This window comes from Nerophis ophidion, linkage group LG19 (genome assembly GCF_033978795.1).
Source record: "Nerophis ophidion isolate RoL-2023_Sa linkage group LG19, RoL_Noph_v1.0, whole genome shotgun sequence".
Classification (NCBI taxonomy): Eukaryota; Metazoa; Chordata; class Actinopteri; order Syngnathiformes; family Syngnathidae; genus Nerophis; species Nerophis ophidion.
This window is the reverse complement of record NC_084629.1, coordinates 43,981,655-44,004,545: the sequence shown is the minus strand read 5'-3', so window position 1 is coordinate 44,004,545 and position 22,891 is coordinate 43,981,655. Positions and strand designations below refer to the sequence as shown.

The 22,891-nt window shown below is 41.7% G+C and overlaps 2 protein-coding genes across 2 annotated transcripts in view; both read left to right on the top strand.

Annotated features, from left to right (window-relative positions):
* Positions 1-22,891, top strand: part of myo10l3 (myosin X, like 3) — a 289,395-nt gene that overhangs the window by 185,796 nt on the left and 80,708 nt on the right. The window contains exons 20-21 of the mRNA XM_061880088.1: positions 491-615; positions 696-810. Of these exons, the coding sequence (XP_061736072.1) occupies positions 491-615; positions 696-810 (240 nt within the window). The remainder of the gene's footprint in view (positions 1-490; positions 616-695; positions 811-22,891) is intronic.
* Positions 17,649-18,116, top strand: LOC133537804 (pyroglutamyl-peptidase 1-like). Its single transcript, XM_061878879.1, has one exon. It carries the CDS (start codon positions 17,681-17,683, stop codon positions 17,912-17,914), a length of 234 nt encoding a protein of 77 aa, XP_061734863.1. The 5' UTR covers positions 17,649-17,680; the 3' UTR covers positions 17,915-18,116.

Below are 22,891 nucleotides of genomic sequence, written 5' to 3'. Positions count from 1 at the left end.
GTTTTAAGCACCCGTACGAACCAAAATTATAACATTTTTCGAACCTTGAAAACACAACATTAAAATTTAAGCATTTTCAAGGTTTTTAAGCACCCGTACGAACCAAAATTATAACATTTTTCGAACCTTGAAAACACAACATTAAAATCCAAGCACTTTCAAGGTTTTTAAGCACCCGTATGAACCAAAATTATAAAAAATTTCAAACCTTGAAAACACAACATTAAAATCCAAACACTTTCAAGGTTTTTAAGCACCCGTACAAACCAAAATTCTAACATTTTTCAAACCTTGAAAATACAACATTAAAATCCAAGTATTTTCAAGGTTTTTAAGCACCCGTACGAACCAAAATTATGAAATATTTCAAACCTTGAAAACACAACATTAAAATCCAAGCACTTTCAAGGTTTTTAAGCACCCGTACGAACCCTGTCTACTCTAAACGTCCTCCTTACATCACGCCGTTTTCTTCCATCGCTTTCCGTAGAAAGCCAACCAGTTTGATCCAAACGTGGTCTTGAACCAGCTGAGATACTCCGGAATGTTGGAGACCGTCAAGATCCGCAAGGCTGGATTCCCAGTTCGCCGCACCTTTAAGGATTTCTTCAACAGGTGTGCATCTAGTCTTGTGAGTCTTAAGTTGCCGCCTGCACGGTCAAATTGTGTCGAGTCTGTTTGTGGCTTGTACGCAGATACAAGATGATCCTGATAAATAAAGTCCACACGGAAGATGAGAAGCAGAGTTGTTCGGAGCTGCTGGCACATGTTGACGGCACAAAGAAAGAGTGGCAGCTCGGAAAAACAAAGGTAAAGCACACATTGAGAATGATGTCATATGCATGCCTCCTGATTCCTAATCTGAATCATCTTTTGAATATCTTTTCCTCAGCATATGTCTGTAGAATTATTTTCTACGTATCATTTATATGTATTGAAACCTTTAAAAAATGAGACAATATGGCTAAATATCATAATAATTTCTGTTGCAAAAAACAGTGGTATCTCAACTTTAAGAGTACCCCAACTTAAGAGTGTTTTGAAATACAAACCCCGTTTCCATATGAGTTGGGAAATTGTGTTAGATGTAAATATAAACAGAATACAATAATTTGCAAATCATTTTGAACCCATATTCAGTTAAATGCACTACAAAGACAAGATATTTGATGTTCAAACTCATAAACCTTTTTTTTTTTTGCAAATAATAATTAACTTAGAATTTCATGGCTGCAACACCTGCCAAAGTAGTTGGGAAAGGGCATGTTCACCACTGTGTTACATTACCTTTTCTTTTAACAACACTCAATAAACGTTTGGGAACTGAGGAAACTAATTGTTGAAGCTTTGAAAGTGGAATTCTTTCCCATTCTTGTTTTATGTAGAGCTTCAGTTGTTCAACAGTCCGGGGTCTTGTTGTCGTATTTTACGCTTCATAATGCGCCACACATTTTCGATGGGTGACAGGTCTGGACTGCAGGCGGGCCAGGAAAGTACCCGCACTCTTTTACTACGAAGCCACGCTGTTGTAACACGTGGCTTGACATTGTTTTGCTGAAATAAGCAGGGGCGTCCTTGATAACGTTGCTTGGATGACAACATATGTTGCTCCAAAACCTGTATGGACCATTCAGCATTAATGGTGCCTTCACAGATGTGTAAGTTACCCATGCCTTGGGCACTAATGCACCACCATACCATCACAGATGCTGGCTTTTGAACTTTGCACCTATAACAATCCGGATGAATATTTTCTTCTTTGTTCCGGAGGACACCACGTCCACAGTTTCCAAATATAATTTGAAATGTGGACTCGTCAGACCACAGAACACTTTTCCACTTTGGATCAGTCCATCTTAGATGATCTCGGGCCCAGCGAAGCCGGCGGCGTTCCTGGGTGTTGTTGATAAATGGCTTTCGCTTTTTATAGTAGAGTTTTAACTTGCACTTACAGATGTAGCGACCAACTGTAGTTACTAAAAGTGGTTTTCTGAAGTGTTCCTGAGCCCATGTGGTGATAACTTTTACACACTGATGTCGGTTTTTGATGCAGTACCGCCTGAGGGATCAAAGGTCCATAATATCATCGCTTACGTGCAGTGATTTCTCCAGATTCTCTCAACCTTTTGATGATTTTACGGACCGTAGATGGTAAAATCCCTAAATTCCTTGCAATAGCTCGTTGAGAAATGTTGTTCTAAAACTGTTTGACTATTTGCTCACGAATTTGTGACCCTCGCCCCATCCTTGTTTGTGAATTACTTAGCATTTCATGGAAGCTGCTTTTCAGCTCTCACTGGATCGGTTCGCAGCCGAGTGTGAAGCGACCGGAATGAGAATCAGCACCTCCAAGTCCGAGTCCATGGTTCTCGCCCGGAAAAGGGTGGAATGCCATCTCCGGGTTGGGGAGGAGACCCTGCCCCAAGTGGAGGAGTTCAAGTACCTAGGAGTCTTGTTCACGAGTGGGGGAAGAGTGGATCGTGAGATCGACAGGCGGATCGGTGCGGCGTCTTCAGTAATGCGGACGTTGTATCGATCCGTTGTGGTGAAGAAGGAGCTGAGCCGGAAGGCAAAGCTCTCAATTTACCGGTCGATCTACGTTCCCATCCTCACCTATGGTCATGAGCTTTGGGTCATGACCGAAAGGATAAGATCACGGGTACAAGCGGCCCAAATGAGTTTCCAGGTCTCTCCCTTAGAGATAGGGTGAGAAGCTCTGCCATCCGGGAGGAACTCAAAGTAAAGCCGCTGCTCCTCCACATGGAGAGGAGCCAGATGAGGTGGTTCGGGCATCTGGTCAGGATGCCACCCGAACGCCTCCCTAGGGAGGTGTTTAGGGCACGTCCAACCGGTAGGAGGCCACGGGGAAGACCCAGGACACGTTGGGAAGACTATGTCTCCCGGCTGGCCTGGGAACGCCTCGGGATCCCCCGGGAAGAGCTAGACGAAGTGGCTGGGGAGAGGGAAGTCTGGGTTTCCCTGCTTAGGCTGCTGCCCCCGCGACCCAACCTCGGATAAGCGGAAGAAGATGGATGGATGGAAGCTGCTTTTATACCCAATCATGGCACCCACCTGTTCCCAATTAGCCTGCACACCTGTGGGATGTTCCAAATAAGTGTTTGATGAGCATTCCTCAACTTTATCAGCATCTATTGCCACCTTTCCCAACTTCTTTGTCACGTGTTGCTGGCATCAAATTCTAAAGTTAATGATTATTTGCACACAAAAAAAAAGTTTATCAGTTTGAACATCAAATATGTTGTCTTTGTAGCATATTCAACTGAATATGGGTTGAAAAGGATTTTCAAATCATTGTATTCTGTTTATATTTACATCTAACACAATTTCCCAACTCATATGGAAACGGGGTTTGTAAAAGTCTCCGGACTAATTGTTATGCTTTAAATTGCGAGTTGAAAATTGGAGTTATTTGTAGCCGGCATGGCAAACGTCAAAGTGAACCTCGTCAGATTCGCCCAAAATAGCTGTTTTTTTATTGCTAGCGTTAGCTAATATACATTAGCTCGGGATGGACACAGCTTTGTTTCTTCAACTATGAAAAGTTTACATACACTTGTAAAGAACATAATGTCATGGCTGTCTTGAGTTTTCAACTCTTATTTTTTTGTGATATAGTGATTGAAACACATACTTGTTGGTCACAAAAAAAACATTCATGAAGTTTGGTTCTTTTATGAATTTTTTATGGGTCTACTGAAAATCTGCTGAGTCAAAAGTATACATACAGCAATGTTATTTTTGTCCCTTGGCAAGTTTCACTGCAATAAGGCACTTTTGGTAGCCATCCACAAACTTCTGGTTGAATTTTTGACCACTCCTCTTGACAAAATTGGTGCAGTTCAGCTAAATTTGTTTGGTTCTCTGACATGGACTTGTTTCTTCATCATTGTCCACACGTTTAAGTCGGGACTTGAAAAAGGCCATTCTAAAATTTTAATTCTAGCCTGATTTAGCCATTCCTTTACCACTTTTGACGTATGTTTGAGGTCATTGTCCTGTTGGAACACCCAACTGTGCCCAAGACCCAACATAAGAATTGGGTCTTGAAGAATTTGAAAGTAATCCTCCTTTTTCATTGTCCCATTTAAAGCACCAGTTCCATTGGCAGCAAAATAGGCCCAGAGCATAATACTACCACCACCATGCATGACGGTAGGTTGGTGTTCCTGGGATTAAAGGCCTCACCTTTTCTCCTCTAAGCATATTGCTGGGTATTTTGGCCAAACAGCTCCATTTTTGTTTCAAATTTAGCTGAATTGCATCAATTTTGTCAGGAGGAGTGGTCAAAAATTCAACCAGAAGCTTGCCAGAAGCTTATAATAAAGCTAATACTACCAACACTTGACGGTAGGAATTGGTGTTCCTGGGATTAAAGGCCTCACCTTTTGTCCTCCAAACATATTGCTGGGTATTGTAGCAAAAAAGCTCCTTCTGGAGGAACATTTATATATATATATATATATATATATATATATATATATATATATATATATATATATATATAACCTAATAAAACATGGAGTTTTATGACTGGGCGAAGCAGTTTAAGTGTGTCACTGCTCGACTTCACCCTGCTGAAGCAAAATGAGATAAGGGTGATTGACAACACCAGACAAGGATGTTAAAAATATATAATTATGACGAATATTTGTCAATGAAAATATGGAAAGCTGCTGATGGTGTGTTTGATGGAGAAGGAGCCAGAATGTGATACTGTAGAAGGCGGCTCTCCATGGTAAAGGCTACCATGTAGCCGCAAAAAGTTAAAAGCTGTATTATGTTAGATCCACGATGGACTGGACTCTCACTGTTATATTAGATCCACTATGGACTGGACTCTCACTGTTATATTAGATCCACTATGGACTGGACTCTCACTATTATGTTAGATCCACTATGGACTGGACTCTCACTATTATGTTAGATCCACTATGGACTGGACTATCACTATTATGTTAGATCCACTATGGACTGGACTATCAATATTATGTTAGATCCACTATGGACTGGACTCTCACTATTATGTTAGATCCACTATGGACTGGACTCTCACTATTATGTTAGATCCACTATGGACTGGACTATCACTATTATGTTAGATCCACTATGGACTGTACTATCACTACTATGTTAGATCCAGTATGGACTGGACTCTCACTATTATGTTAGATCCACTATGGACTGGACTCACACTATTATGTTAGATCTTCTATGGACTGGACTCTCACTATTATGTTAGATCCACTATGAACTGGACTCTCACACTATTATGTTAGATCCACTATGGACTGGACTCACACTATTATGTTAGATCCACTATGGACTGGACTCACACTATTATGTTAGATCTTCTATGGACTGGACTCTCACTATTATGTTAGATCCACTATGAACTGGACTCTCACACTATTATGTTAGATCCACTATGGACTGGACTCACACTATTATGTTAGATCCACTATGGACTGGACTCACACTATTATGTTGGATCCATTATGGACTGGACTCACACTATTATGTTAGATCTTCTATGGACTGGACTCACACTATCATGTTAGATCCACTATGGACTGGACTCTCACTATTATGTTAGATCCACTATGGACTGTACTGTCACTATTATGTTAGATCCACTATGGACTGGACTCACACTATTATGTTAGATCTTCTATGCACTGGACTCTCACTATTATGTTAGATCCACTACGGACTGGACTCTCACACTATTATGTTAGATCTTCTATGGACTGGACTCTCACTATTATGTTAGATCCACTATGGACTGGACTCACACTATTATGTTAGATCCACTATGGACTGGACTCTCACACTATTATGCTAAATACACTATGAACTGAACTCTTACACTATTATGTCAGATCCACTATGGATTGGACTCTCACAAAATTATGCTAAATCCACTATGAACTGAACTCTTACACTATTATGTTAGATCCATTATTGACTGGACTCTTACACTATTATGCTAGATCCACTATGGACTGGACTCTCACTATTATGTTAGAGCCACTTTGGACTGGACTCACACTATTATGTTAGATCCACTATGGACTGGACTCACACTATTATATTAGATCCACAATGGACTGGACTCTCACTATTATGTTAGATCCACTATGGACTGGACTCTCACAATATTATGTTAGATCCACTATAGACTGGACTCTCACACTATTATGTTAGATCCACTATGGACTGGACTCTCACACTATTATACTAGATCCACTATGGACTGGACTCTCACACTATTATGTTAGATCCACTATGGACTGGACTCTCACAATATTATGTTAGATCCACTATGGACTGGACTCTCACACTATTATGTTAGATCCACTATGGACTGGACTCTCACACTATTATACTAGATCCACTATGGACTGGACTCTCACACTATTATGTTAGATCCACTATGGACTGGACTCTCACAATATTATGTTAGATCCACTATAGACTGGACTCTCACAATATTATGTTAGATCCACTATGGACTGGACTCTCACACTATTATGTTAGATCCACTATGGACTGGACTCTCACACTATTATGTTAGATCCACTATGGACTGGACTCTCACACTATTATGTTAGATCCACTATGGACTGGACTCTCACAATATTATGTTAGATCCACTATGGACTGGACTCTCACAATATTATGTTAGATCCACTATGGACTGGACTCTAACAATATTATGTTAGATCCACTTTGGACTGGACTCGCACTATTATGTTAGATCCACTATGGACTGGACTCTCACACTATTATGTTAGATCCACTATGGACTGGACTCTCACACTATTATGTTAGATCCACTATGGACTGGACTCTCACACTATTATGTTAGATCCACTATGGACTGGACTCTCACACTATTATGTTAGATCCACTATGGACTGGACTCTCACACTATTATGTTAGATCCACTATGGACTGGACTCTCACACTATTATGTTAGATCCACTATGGACTGGACTCTCACACTATTATGTTAGATCCACTATGGACTGGACTCACACTATTATGTTAGATCCACTATGGACTGGACTCTCACACTATTATGTTAGATCCACTATGGACTGGACTCTCACACTATTATGCTAGATCCACTATGGACTGGACTCTCACACTATTATGTTAGATCCACTATGGACTGGACTCACACTATTATGTTAGATCCACTATGGACTGGACTGTCACAATATTATGTTAGATCCACTATGGACTGGACTCTCACACTATTATGTTAGATCCACTATGGACTGGACTCTCACAATATTATGTTAGATCCACTATGGACTGGACTCTCACACTATTATGCTAGATCCACTATGAACTGGACTCTCACACTATTATGCTGGATCCACTATGGACTGGACTCTCACACTATTATGCTAGATCCACTATGGACTGGACTCTCACAATATTATGTTAGATCCACTATGGACTGGACTTTCACACTATTATGTTAGATCCACTATGGACTGGACTCTCACAATATTATGTTAGATCCACTATGGACTGGACTCTCACACTATTATGCTAGATCCACTATGAACTGGACTCTCACACTATTATGCTGGATCCACTACGGACTGGACTCTCACACTATTATGCTAGATCCACTATGGACTGGACTCTCACACTATTATGCTAGATCCACTATGGACTGGACTCTCACAATATTATGTTAGATCCACTATGGACTGGACTCTCACAATATTATGTTAGATCCACTTTGGACTGGACTCACACTATTATGTTAGATCCACTATGGACTGTGGACTCTCACACTATTATGTTAGATCCACTATGGACTGTGGACTCTCACACTATTATGTTAGATCCACTATGGACTGGACTCTCACACTATTATGCTAGATCCACTATGGACTGGACTCACACTATTATGTTAGATCCACTATGGACTGGACTCACACTATTATGTTAGATCCACTATGGACTGGACTCTCACTATTATGTTAGATCCACTATGGACTGGACTCTCACTATTATGTTAGATCCACTATGGACTGGACTCTCACAATATTATGTTAGATCCACTATAGACTGGACTCTCACACTATTATGTTAGATCCACTATGGACTGGACTCTCACACTATTATGCTAGATCCACTATGGACTGGACTCTCACACTATTATGTTAGATCCACTATGGACTGGACTCACACTATTATGTTAGATCCACTATGGACTGGACTCTCACACTATTATGCTAGATCCACTATGGACTGGACTCTCACACTATTATGTTAGATCCACTATGGACTGGACTCACACTATTATGTTAGATCCACTATGGACTGGACTCTCACACTATTATGTTAGATCCACTATGGACTGGACTCTCACACTATTATGTTAGATCCACTATGGACTGGACTCTCACAATATTATGTTAGATCCACTATGAACTGGACTCTCACACTATTATGCTGGATCCACTATGGACTGGACTCTCACACTATTATGCTAGATCCACTATGGACTGGACTCTCACACTATTATGTTAGATCCACTTTGGACTGGACTCACACTATTATGTTAGATCCACTATGGACTGGACTCTCACTATTACGTTAGATCCACTTTGGACTGGACTCTCACTATTATGTTAGATCCACTATGGACTGGACTCTCACTATTATGTTAGATCCACTATGGACTGGACTCTCACTATTATGTTAGATCCACTATGGACTGGACTCACACTATTATGTTAGATCTTCTATGGACTGGACTCTCACTATTATGTTAGATCCACTATGGACTGGACTCTCACACTATTATGCTAGATCCACTATGGACTGGACTCTCACACTATTATGTTAGATCCACTATGGACTGGACTCTCACTATTATGTTAGATCCACTATGAACTGGACTCACACTATTATGTTAGATCCACTATGGACTGGACTCTCACAATATTATGTTAGATCCACTATGGACTGGACTCTCACACTATTATGCTAGATCCACTATGAACTGGACTCTCACACTATTATGCTGGATCCACTACGGACTGGACTCTCACACTATTATGCTAGATCCACTATGGACTGGACTCTCACACTATTATGTTAGATCCACTACGGACTGGACTCTCACACTATTATGCTAGATCCACTATGGACTGGACTCTCACAATATTATGTTAGATCCACTTTGGACTGGACTCTCACAATATTATGTTAGATCCACTTTGGACTGGACTCACACTATTATGTTAGATCCACTATGGACTGTGGACTCTCACAATATTATGTTAGATCCACTATGGACTGTGGACTCTCACACTATTATGTTAGATCCATTATGGACTGGACTCTCACTATTATGTTAGATCCACTTTGGACGGGACTCACACTATTATGTTAGATCCACTATGGACTGTGGACTCTCACACTATTATGTTAGATCCACTATGGACTGGACTCACACTATTATGTTAGATCCACTATGGACTGGACTCACACTATTATATTAGATCCACAATGGACTGGACTCTCACTATTATGTTAGATCCACTATGGACTGGACTCTCACTATTATGTTAGATCTTCTATGGACTGGACTCTCACTATTATGTTAGATCCACTTTGGACGGGACTCACACTATTATGTTAGATCCACTATGGACTGTGGACTCTCACACTATTATGTTAGATCCACTATGGACTGGACTCACACTATTATGTTAGATCCACTATGGACTGGACTCACACTATTATATTAGATCCACAATGGACTGGACTCTCACTATTATGTTAGATCCACTATGGACTGGACTCTCACTATTATGTTAGATCCACTATGGACTGGACTCACACTATTATGTTAGATCTTCTATGGACTGGACTCTCACTATTATGTTAGATCCACTATGGACTGGACTCTCACACTATTATGCTAGATCCACTATGGACTGGACTCTCACACTATTATGTTAGATCCACTATGAACTGGACTCACACTATTATGTTAGATCCACTATGGACTGGACTCTCACAATATCATGTTAGATCCACTATGGACTGGACTCTCACACTATTATGCTAGATCCACTATGAACTGGACTCTCACACTATTATGCTGGATCCACTACGGACTGGACTCTCACACTATTATGCTAGATCCACTATGGACTGGACTCTCACACTATTATGTTAGATCCACTACGGACTGGACTCTCACACTATTATGCTAGATCCACTATGGACTGGACTCTCACAATATTATGTTAGATCCACTTTGGACTGGACTCTCACAATATTATGTTAGATCCACTTTGGACTGGACTCACACTATTATGTTAGATCCACTATGGACTGTGGACTCTCACAATATTATGTTAGATCCACTATGGACTGTGGACTCTCACACTATTATGTTAGATCCATTATGGACTGGACTCTCACTATTATGTTAGATCCACTTTGGACGGGACTCACACTATTATGTTAGATCCACTATGGACTGTGGACTCTCACACTATTATGTTAGATCCACTATGGACTGTGGACTCTCACACTATTATGTTAGATCCACTATGGACTGGACTCACACTATTATGTTAGATCCACTATGGACTGGACTCACACTATTATATTAGATCCACAATGGACTGGACTCTCACTATTATGTTAGATCCACTATGGACTGGACTCTCACTATTATGTTAGATCCACTATGGACTGGACTCACACTATTATGTTAGATCTTCTATGGACTGGACTCTCACTATTATGTTGGATCCACTATGGACTGGACTCTTACTATAATGTTAGATCCACTATGGACTGGACTCCCACTATTATGTTAGATCCACTATGGACTGGACTCTTACTATTATGTTAGATCCACTATGGACTGGACTCACACTATTATGTTAGATCTTCTATGGACTGGACTCACACTATTATGTTAGATCCACTATGGACTGGACTCTCACACTATTATGTTAGATCTTCTATGGACTGGACTCACACTATTATGTTAGATCTTCTATGGACTGGACTCACACTATTATGTTAGATCTTCTATGGACTGGACTCTCACTATTATGTTAGATCCACTATGGACTGGACTCCCACTATTATGTTAGATCCACTATGGACTGGACTCTTACTATTATGTTAGATCCACTATGGACTGGACTCACACTATTATGTTAGATCTTCTATGGACTGGACTCACACTATTATGTTAGATCTTCTATGGACTGGACTCTCACACTATTATGTTAGATCCACTATGGACTGGACTCTCACACTATTATGTTAGATCCACTATGGACTGGACTCTCACACTATTATGTTAGATCTTCTATGGACTGGACTCACACTATTATGTTAGATCTTCTATGGACTGGACTCTCACACTATTATGTTAGATCTTCTATGGACTGGACTCACACTATTATGTTAGATCTTCTATGGACTGGACTCTCACACTATTATGTTAGATCCACTATGGACTGTTTGCTTTTCTGTGGCAAAATGTCCTCCTGAGATCCAGCATCCATTTACTGTGGGAATTGTCTTTGTCATGTTCTTTTGTCACAGTCACACACATTGTGGCCCTCTTATGCAAAACACAAAAGTCTGCTGTAGATTTAGAGGATATAATGTTTCCTCGCTAAAATATTTTATATTGTTTTCTGTGGCAAAATATAGCACTTCTGTGACGAAGATCAAGATCTGGGGAAATGTCAGGTTATTTTCCACACGCTTTTTTTTTTTTTGTTTTTTTTTAACAATTCCCAGGCTGTTAATGCGTGTCACGGTTTGGACGCCACTCGGTGTGACTCAGGTCCCAAAGAATTTACTGGAAAGAAGTGGTCAGATGTGCTGCTCCCTTGTTGACAACCACAGTGTTTTCATGGCTGACAGTTACATTTTACTTAGGTTCACTTACAGTAAGAGTGCCCAAACTTTGGCCCGCGGGCTGCATACGGACCTCCAGCATCCAAAATCTGGCCCACAGGTAGTACGGAGTAAAAAAAAAAAGTTCTATATATATATATATATATATATATATATATATATATATATATATATGTGTGTGTATATATACATATATATATATGTATGTATGTGTATATATATATATATATATATATATATATATATATATATATATATATATATATATATACTGCGCTGAAGTGCCGACTTGTCCAGGGTGTACCCCGCCTTCCGCCCGATTGTAGCTGAGATAGGCGCCAGCGCCCCCCGTGACCCCAAGAGGGAATAAGCAGTAGAAAATGGATGGATGGAATATTATTCATATTTTTTTAATCTGTCCTTTTTCGCCCATCGATCAATCCTTTTTCTACCGCTTGTTACTGGGTTAAAAATAAATAAATAAATAAAATATAAATAAATAAATATCCATCCATCCATCCATTTTCTACCGCTTATTCCCTTTATGAAAAAAAAAAATTATATATATATATATATTTATATATATATATATATACACACACAATTTTTTTCTACTTTTTAGAAAAAAAAAAAATTTTTGTCAGTCCTTTTTCGCCCATCCTTCAATCCATTTTATATTAAAAAAACATAATTATGATTATTAATATTATACATATTTTTTTAATCTGTCCTTTTTCGCCCATCGATCAATCCTTTTTCTACCGCTTGTTACTGGGTTAAAAATGTTTTTTATATATATATATATATATATATATATATATATATGGCCTGGGAACGCCTCGGGATCCCCCGGGAAGAGCTAGACGAAGTGGCTGGGGAGAGGGAAGTCTGGATTTCCCTGCTTAGGCTGCTGCCCCTGCGACCCGAGCTTGGATAAGCGGAAGAAGATGGATGGATGGATGGATGGATGGATGGATATATATATATATATATATATATATATACATATATATATGTATACACATGTATATATATATATATATATATATATAGGGAATAAGCGGTAGAAAATGGTTGGATATATATATATACACCACTTTGTTCCGCTTGTTACTGGGTAAAAAAAAATAATAATAATGCCAGGGTGTACGCCGCCTTCCGCCTGAATGCAGCTGAAATAATAAATATATATATATATATATATATATATATATATATATATATATATATATAAATACCATTTTCTACCGTTTGTTGCTGGGTAAAAAAATGATAATATTTTTTAGAATTTTTTTTTAATCTGTTCTTTTTCACCCATCCAACAATCCATTTTCTACGGCTTTTTAATTATTATTTTTTAATCTGTCCTTTTTCACCCATCCATCAATCCATTTGTACGGCTTTTTAAAAAAATGTTAAGCTGTCCTTTTTTGCCCATCCATGAATTCAATTTCTACTGCTTGTTAATGTGTAAAAAAAAAAAATAATAATAATAATTAAAAATAATATATATATATATATATATATATATAGCTCCATTTTTGTTTCAAATTTAGCTGAACTGCACCAATTTTGTCAAGAGGAGTGGTCAAAAATTCAACCAGAAACTTGTGGATGGCTACCAAAAGCGCCTTATTGCAGTGAAACTTGCCAAGAGACATGTAAGCAAATATTAACATTGCTGTACGTATACTTTTGACCCAGCAGACTTGCTCAAATTTTCATTAGACTCATAATAAATTCACAAAAGAACCAAACTTCATTAATGTTTTTTGTGACCAACAAGTATGTACTGCAATCACTCTATCACAAAAAAATAAGTGTTGTAGAGATGATTGGAAACTCAAGACAGCCGTGACATTATGTTCTTTACAAGTGTATGTGTCAGAGTTTGTTGGCGACGAACCCCAAGATGCAGAGAAGGAGGCAGGCATTTTGCAGGTAAACATGATTTAATTAAAATACTAGAACAAAAGGGTACAAACAAAAAGCACGCATGAGGCGGATAACAAAACTAAAAGAGCTAGCATGGGAGCTAGAAAACAAAAGGAGCTTAGCATGGAAGCTAGCGGGTAGCGAGCAGGAAAACAGAAATCGTTACTTGTAGAATGAAAACAAAACGGAAGCAGGGAACAAAAGACAGTAAGCTACAAACAGATACCGAAATATAGCGTACCGCAACGCTGCAATGAAACGACACGACAGGAGCGACAATACGGAAGTGACATCGACAATAATCCAGCACTGACTGTGAGCGGTATAGCTCGGTTGGTAGAGCGGCCGTGCCAGCAACTTGAGGGTTGCAGGTTCGATCCCCGCTTCCGCCTTCCAAGTCAATGCCGTTGTGTCCTTGGGCAAGACACTTTACCCACCTGCTCCCGGTGCCACCCACACTGGTTTAATTGTTACTTAGATATTGGGTTTCACTATGTAAAGCACTTTGAGTCACTTGAGGAAAAAGCGCTATATAAATATAATTCACTTCACTTCACAAGACGGGTCTAAGTAGGAGCGGGCTGATTGACACCAGGTGTGGCCAGGTCCCAATCAGCCGCAGCACTCAGGGAGAAAGACAGGAAACAGACAAAATAGGAGCGCTGACAGGAACTAAAGACAGGAAATACTACACACACAAACAAACTGTCAGGGTACACTTTTAACCACAAATGTATATACACAAATATATGAAAAAACAATTTTTAACCAAATGTAGCCATCCGGTCAAAAAGTTTGGGGACCCCTGGCCTACAGTAAGTCCCCCAGAGGCATCGTTGCAGGAGGTTGCCCAAAGAATTATTAAACTGGAGGCAATGAGGCCTTCAGGTAACACCCTTTTTTTTCTGCACCAGTTTCTCTTTGTTTCAATCATTAACTATCTTCTTCCAACTTTCTCAACCAATGATTAACCTTTCCATAGCAGGTTTGATTCCCGAGAGCACCACCTCCTGCATGTATGAGCACTTATATTTTTGGATAGACGGCATCTGGGTGACACACAGTTCAACATATGGTGTGTTTAATGTCAACCACATGCACTTTCTTAATCAATCAATCAATCAATGTTTACTTATATAGCCCTAAATCACTAGTGTCTCAAAGGGCTGCACAAACCACTACGACATCCTCGGTAGGCCCACATAAGGGCAAGGAAAACTCACACCCAGTGGGACGTCGGTGACAATGATGACTATGAGAACCTTGGAGAGGAGGAAAGCAATGGATGTCGAGCGGGTCTTACATGATACTGTGAAAGTTCAATCCATAATGGATCCAACGCAGTCGCGAGAGTCCAGTCCAAAGCGGATCCAACACAGCAGCGAGAGTCCCGTTCACAGCGGAGCCAGCAGGAAACCATCCCAAGCGGAGGCGGATCAGCAGCGCAGAGATGTCCCCAGCCGATACACAGGCAAGCAGTACATGGCCACCGGATCGGACCGGACCCCCTCCACAAGGGAGAGTGGGACATAGTCAATCAATCAATCAATCAATGTTTACTTATATAGCCCTAAATCACTAGTGTCTCAAAGGGCTGCACAAACCACTACGACATCCTCGGTAGGCCCACATAAGGGCAAGGAAATCTCACACCCAGTGGGACGTCGGTGACAATGATGACTAAGAACCTTGGAGAGGAGGAAAGCAATGGATGTCGAGCGGGTCTAACATGATACTGTGAAAGTTCAATCCATAATGGATCCAACGCAGTCGCGAGAGTCCAGTCCAAAGCGGATCCAACACAGCAGCGAGAGTCCCGTCCACAGCGGAGCCAGCAGGAAACCATCCCAAGCGGAGGCGGATCAGCAGCGCAGAGATGTCCCCAGCCGATACACAGGCAAGCAGTACATGGCCACCGGATCGGACTGGACCCCCTCCACAAGGGAGGGGGGGACATAGGAGAAAAAAGAAAAGAAGCGGCAGATCAACTGGTCTAAAAAGGGAGTCTATTTAAAGGCCAGAGTATACAAATGAGTTTTAAGGTGAGACTTAAATGCTTCTACTGAGGTGGCATCTCGAACTGTTACCGGGAGGGCATTCCAGAGTACTGGAGCCCGAACGGAAAACGCTCTATAGCCCGCAGACTTTTTTTGGGCTTTGGGAATCACTAATAAGCCGGAGTCCTTTGAACGCAGATTTCTTGCCGGGACATATGGTACAATACAATCGGCAAGATAGGATGGAGCTAGACCATGTAGTATTTTATACGTAAGTAGTAAAACCTTAAAGTGCACAGGAAGCCAGTGCTGATGAGCCAGTACAGGCGTAATGTGATCAAACTTTCTTGTTCTTGTCAAAAGTCTATGACTGCTAAACCGCTAATGTACACGTGCCTCTAAGTATGTCAAGCACATGGTATACCCTTTTTTTGGGGGGGGGAGCTATCATGTCTCATTGGAAAACAATTTTAAAAACCTATCCTTAGTTGGACTTTTGACTGATGACCACACCGCTCCGTACTGTACTTGGCCCGTCGTTTGGTGAGCACATGGTCATGTTTGGAGGGAAATGTGATGCTTGTGGGAAGAAGACCAAGAGAGACGGAGCGAGCCGCGTTTCCTTTCGGAGGAACAATCTAGATGTAATTATATGCTGTGGCGGAGGAAGCGTGTGTGCTGAATTAGGGGCTCGGATTAGGTGTGTGCGGCGGCTTTTCTGCGTTGGCAGAGCCATTCGCAAAAAAGGATGTGGACAGGAGCGGGAGCTTCCTCCACCTCCTGGTGCACACACAAGCAGCTGCGACATCTGGGATACAAACACGAGCGACAACTTCAAAACTCCCTCGGATGCTTTCTTGATCTTTATAGATCAGGGGTGGGGATTACGTCGATCGCGATCGACTGGTCGATCTCGGAGCGTGTGTCAGTCGATCTCAAGCCTGGCATTGAAAAATAGACATAAAAATCAATCAATCATACCAAGACTTCACTTTCGTCAGTTGTTTGACATTCTCGGCACCCGAGGATCTTGTGAGGGCGACTTTATGGTCCTGCTGCACAACAAAGACCCAATAAACTGGACTCTCGCGACTGTGTTGTATCCATTGTGGATTGAACTTTCACAGTATCATGTTAGACCCGCTCGACATCCATTGCTTTCCTCCTCTCCAAGGTTCTCATAGTCATCATTGTCACCGACGTCCCACTGGGTGTGAGTTTTCCTTGCCCTTATGTGGGCCTACCGAGGATGTCGTGGTGGTTTGTGCAGCCCTTTGAGACACTAGTGATTTAGGGCTATATAAGTAAACATTGATTGATTGATTGATTGACTATGTCCCACTCTCCCTTGTGGAGGGGGTCCGGTCCAATCCGGTGGCCATGTACTGCTTGCCTGTGTATCGGCTGGGGACATCTCTGCGCTGCTGATCCGCCTCCGCTTGGGATGGTTTCCTGCTGGCTCCGCTGTGAACGGGACTCTCGCTGCTGTGTTGGATCCGCTTTGGACTGGACTCTCGCGACTGTGTTGGATCCATTGTGGATTGAACTTTCACAGTATCATGTTAGACCCGCTCGACATCCATTGCTTTCCTCCTCTCCAAGGTTCTCATAGTCATCATTGTCACCAACGTCCCACTGGGTGTGAGTTTTCCTTGCCCTTATGTGGGCCTACCGAGGATGTCGTGGTGGTTTGTGCAGCCCTTTGAGACACTAGTGATTTAGGGCTATATAAGTAAACATTGATTGATTGATTGATTGAATAAAGCACCGAAATAGTCGACGTTTTGCGACGGGAAATGGACAACAGTAAACGGACTGTGGTCGTCACAGGTTTTGGGCCGTTTGGAGAGCACACAGTCAATGCCAGCTGGGTTGCAGTACAGGAGCTGAAGAAGCTCGGACTTGGCACTGAAGTGGACTTGCATGTCTACGAGGTTCCTGTAGAGTACCAGACAGTGCAGAGTTTAGTTCCGTCACTATGGAAAAAGTATCACCCAATGAGCCTGTTATGCAAACTACGAGTGAAATAGGGACGGCGTGGCGCAGTGGGAGAGTGGCCGTGCGCAACCCGAGCGTCCCTGGTTCAAATCCCACCTAGTACCAACCTCGTCACGTCCGTTGTGTCCTGAGCAAGACACTTCACCCTTGCTCCTGATGGGTGCTGGTTGGCGCCTTGCATGGCAGCTCCCTCCATCAGTGTGTGAATGTGTGTGTGAATGGGTAAATGTGGAAGTAGTATCAAAGCGCTTTGAGTACCTTGGAGGTAGAAAAGCGCTATACAAGTCCATCCATCCAGCCATCATCTTCCGCTTATCCGAGGTCGGGTCGCGGGGGCAGCAGCCTAAGCAGGGAAGCCCAGACTTCCCTATCTCCAGCCACTTCGTCTAGCTCTTCCCGGGGGATCCCGAGGCGTTCCCAGGCCAGCCGGGAGACATAGTCTTTCCAACGTGTCCTGGGTCTTCCCCGTGGCCTCCTACCAGCTGGACGTGCCCTAAACACATCCCTAGGGAGGCGTTCGGGTGGCATCCTGACCAGATGCCCGAACCACCTCATCTGGCTCCTCTCGATGTGGAGGAGCAGCGGCTTTACGTTGAGTTCCTCCCGGATGGCAGAGCTTCTCACCCTATCTCTAAGGGAGAGACCTGGAAACTCATTTGGGCCGCTTGTACCCGTGATCTTATCCTTTCGGTCATGACCCAAAGCTCATGACCATAGGTGAGGATGGGAACGTAGATCGACCGGTAAATTGAGAGCTTTGCCTTCCGGCTCAGCTCCTTTTTCACCACAACGGATCGATACAACGTCCGCATTACTGAAGACGCCGCACCGATCCGCCTGTCGATCTCACGATCGACTCTTCCCCCACTCGTGAACAAGACTCCTAGGTACTTGAACTCCTCCACTTGGGGAAGGGTCTCCTCCCCAACCCGGAGATGGCACTCCACCCTTTTCCGGGCGAGAACCATGGACTCGGACTTGGAGGTGCTGATTCTCATTCCGGTCGCTTCACACTCGGCTGCGAACCGATCCAGTGAGAGCTGAAGATCCCGGCCAGATGAAGCCATCAGGACTACATATACAAGCTATACAAGTACAACCCATTTATTTATTTATTTATTATTTAAATCTTCTGACATGCTAAAGAAAGTCCACACTGGTGACTGCTGCGGCACGATGCTTTTCTCTGGACACAACAGGCCGCGCATACAGTATCATGACATCACAAATATGCGACCACATTGGAGGGGAATGGCTGAAGCGCCAAGCGGAAAACGACAAACACGGAGACAATAAGCCTTTATCATAACGGGCTCATTTTATTGGTTGAAGCTTCCTTTTCGGACCGATGCCATTTCATAATTGCCATTATCAGTCGACAGCTGTCAGCCGCCGATAATATTTTTGCCTCCCTGATTTTTACCATGTCATTTCCTCTCTGCATTTCTTGCATGGGAATGACTTCCAGCCTGCAAGATGCATACACTTAGGTTTGACAGTCCTTTGTGTTCAACTGTAATTTTTCATGCTTTTTTTTTTTGAATTCCATTATCACTGACTGGTATGGTTCAAATTCTAGACTTGATATTAGGGCTGGCCGATATGGTCTTTTTTATAATATTTCAATATTTTAAGGCCGTGTTACGATACACGATATATATCTCGATAGTTTGCCTTAGTCTTGAGTGAACACTTGATGCATATAATCACAGAAGTATAATGATTCTATGTGTCTACATTAAAACATTCTTCTTCATACCGCATTAATATATGCTCATTTTAAACTTTTATGTAGAGAGGGAAACTAAGTCAATTGACCAAAACTGTATTTATTAAATAGTTATTAAGCAGTGGCACAAACATTCATGTCATTTCCAAAACAAAAAGTGCAAGATTGTCAGAGACATTTTAAAACAAGCTATTAGTGCACTTTTGTGCATGATGTCACTAAGATGACATATAAAAACAACACTCAAGTAAAGTGCACTTTTTGTACAGAACACCACTACAATAGTTACAAACAAATAAAGTGCACGTTTGGGACGGCTTGGCGCGGTGGTAGAGTGGCCGTGCGCAACCCGAGGGTCCCTGGTTCAATCCGCACCTAGTACCAACCTCGTCACGTCCGTTGTGTCCTGAGCAAGACACTTCACCCTTGCTCCTGATGGGTGGTGGTTAGCGCCTTGCATGGCAGCTCCCTCCATCAGTGTGTGAATGGGTAAATGTGGAAGTAGTGTCAAAGCGCTTTGAGTACCTTAAAGGTAGAAAAGCGCTATACAAGTACAATCCATTTAGATGACGCTGGCTGCTGCGAGCTCATATTTGAGAAAAAAAATCACTAACAGGGCGGACGCAGAGAAACACATTTTATTTCTAGAGACTCCGTACCTACTGTCAAAACTCTAAAGACCGACTGCACAGTTCCTGTCTTCACCATAAAAGACCTGTTTCATCCTGCCTGTGCTAACAAAATAAGAGTCTCAGAAAGCTAGCAAGCTACGGAGTTTGATGCCAATGTATTCTTTCTCACTTGCTTGCCCACCCGCACACTCACTGACGTCACTCACCTGCTGCCAGACATCAAAGGGCCACACACATATGCTACTCTCATAACAAAGTGTTTAAAAACCAGTATGCAAGTTGGACAAATGAGATGCCAAAAACCAACCACTTTCATGTGGTATCGGACAGAAAGGAGGACTTTTTTTCTCCTCCATTTGAAAATGCGGACGTTATCAACACCACTGTCTAATTCCAATCAATGCAAGTCATCAGAATCAGGTAATACACCAACTTATATTCTTGTCTTCATGAAAGAAAGGAATCTATGTGTGTTAAACATGCTTGTATTATCATTAAACACCATTATCTTGTTAACAAAAATGTCTCTTTCATAAATAAATAAATATAAATTATAAATAGGAATGAGGTAGATCTCCTCGACTTGGTCAATTGAAAAGTAGCTCACCTGCAGAAAAAGTGTGAGCGCCCCTGTTATAGACAAACAACCGGTCCTCAGCATGACATTACGTCAGGGGTCGGCAACCTTTACCACTCCAAGAGACATTTTGACCCTTTTCGCAAAATAAAGAAAACAATGGGAGCCACAAAACTCTAAAATGAAATAACACTGCATACATATTTTTTTTTACTTTGTGCTATGTATAAACCAGGGGTCTCAGACACGCAGCCCGCACCTTAAGGCCTACTGAAATTAGATTTTCTTATTCAAACGGGGATAGCAGGTCCATTCTATGTGTCATACTTCATAATTTCGCGATATTGCCATATTTTTGCTGAAAGGATTTAGTAGAGAACATCCACGATAAAGTTTGCAACTTTTGGTCGCTAATAAAAAAGCCTTGCATGATTTAGTATTCACTGTAAAAAGTGTAAACAAAAGGCGCGCACAAGGCGGAGACACATACTTGGCTAAGGGAACACGATAAAGTTTGCAACTTTTGGTCGCTTTTGGTCGCTAATAAAAAAGCCTTGCATGATTTTGTGTTTACTGTAAAAAGTGTAAACAAAAGGCGCGCACAAGGCGGAGACACATACTTGGCTAAGGGAACACGATAAAGTTCGCAAATTTTGGTCGCTTTTGGTCGCTAATAAAAAAGCCTTGCATGATTTAGTGTTTACTGTAAAAAGTGTAAACAAAAGGCGCGCACAAGGCGGAGGCACATACTTGGCTAAGGGAACACGATAAAGTTCGCAACTTTTGGTCGCTTTTGGTCGCTAATAAAAAAGCCTTGCATGATTTAGTGTTTACTGTAAAAAGTGTAAACAAAAGGCGCGCACAAGGCGGAAACACATACTTGGCTAAGGGAACACGATAAAGTTCGCAACTTTTGGTCGCTAATAAAAAAAGCCTTGCATGATTTAGTATTTACTGTAAAAAGTGTGAACAAAAGGCGCGCACAAGGCGGAGGCACATACTTGGCTAAGGGAACACGATAAAGTTCGCAACTTTTGGTCGCTTTTGGTCGCTAATAAAAAAGCCTTGCATGATTTAGTGTTTACTGTAAAAAGTGTAAACAAAAGGCGCGCACAAGGCGGAGACACATACTTGGCTAAGGGAACACGATAAAGTTCGCAACTTTTGGTCGCTAATAAAAAAGCCTTGCATGATTTAGTATTTACTGTAAAAAGTGTAAACAAAAGGCGCGCACAAGGCGGAGACACATACTTGGCTAAGGGAACACGATAAAGTTCGCAACTTTTGGTCGCTAATAAAAAAAGCCTTGCATGATTTAGTGTTTACTGTAAAAAGTGTAAACAAAAGGCGCGCACAAGGCGGAAACACATACTTGGCTAAGGGAACACGATAAAGTTCGCAACTTTTGGTCGCTAATAAAAAAAGCCTTGCATGATTTAGTATTTACTGTAAAAAGTGTGAACAAAAGGCGCGCACAAGGCGGAGGCACATACTTGGCTAAGGGAACACGATAAAGTTCGCAACTTTTGGTCGCTTTTGGTCGCTAATAAAAAAGCCTTGCATGATTTAGTGTTTACTGTAAAAAGTGTAAACAAAAGGCGCGCACAAGGCGGAGACACATACTTGGCTAAGGGAACACGATAAAGTTCGCAACTTTTGGTCGCTAATAAAAAAGCCTTGCATGATTTAGTATTTACTGTAAAAAGTGTAAACAAAAGGCGCGCACAAGGCGGAGACACATACTTGGCTAAGGGAACACGATAAAGTTCGCAACTTTTGGTCGCTTTTGGTCGCTAATAAAAAAGCCTTGCATGATTTAGTATTTACTGTAAAAAGTGTAAACAAAAGGCGCGCACAAGGCGGAGACACATACTTGGCTAAGGGAACACGATAAAGTTCGCAACTTTTGGTCGCTTTTGGTCGCTAATAAAAAAGCCTTGCATGATTTAGTATTTACTGTAAAAAGTGTAAACAAAAGGCGCGCACAAGGCGGAGACACATACTTGGCTAAGGGAACACGATAAAGTTCGCAAATTTTGGTCGCTTTTGGTCGCTAATAAAAAAGCCTTGC

What these genes read in the sequence shown, in the direction of transcription:
- LOC133537804 (XM_061878879.1), top strand. Translation starts at nt 17,681, where the DNA reads ATGGACAACAGTAAACGGACTGTGGTCGTCACAGGTTTTGGGCCGTTT.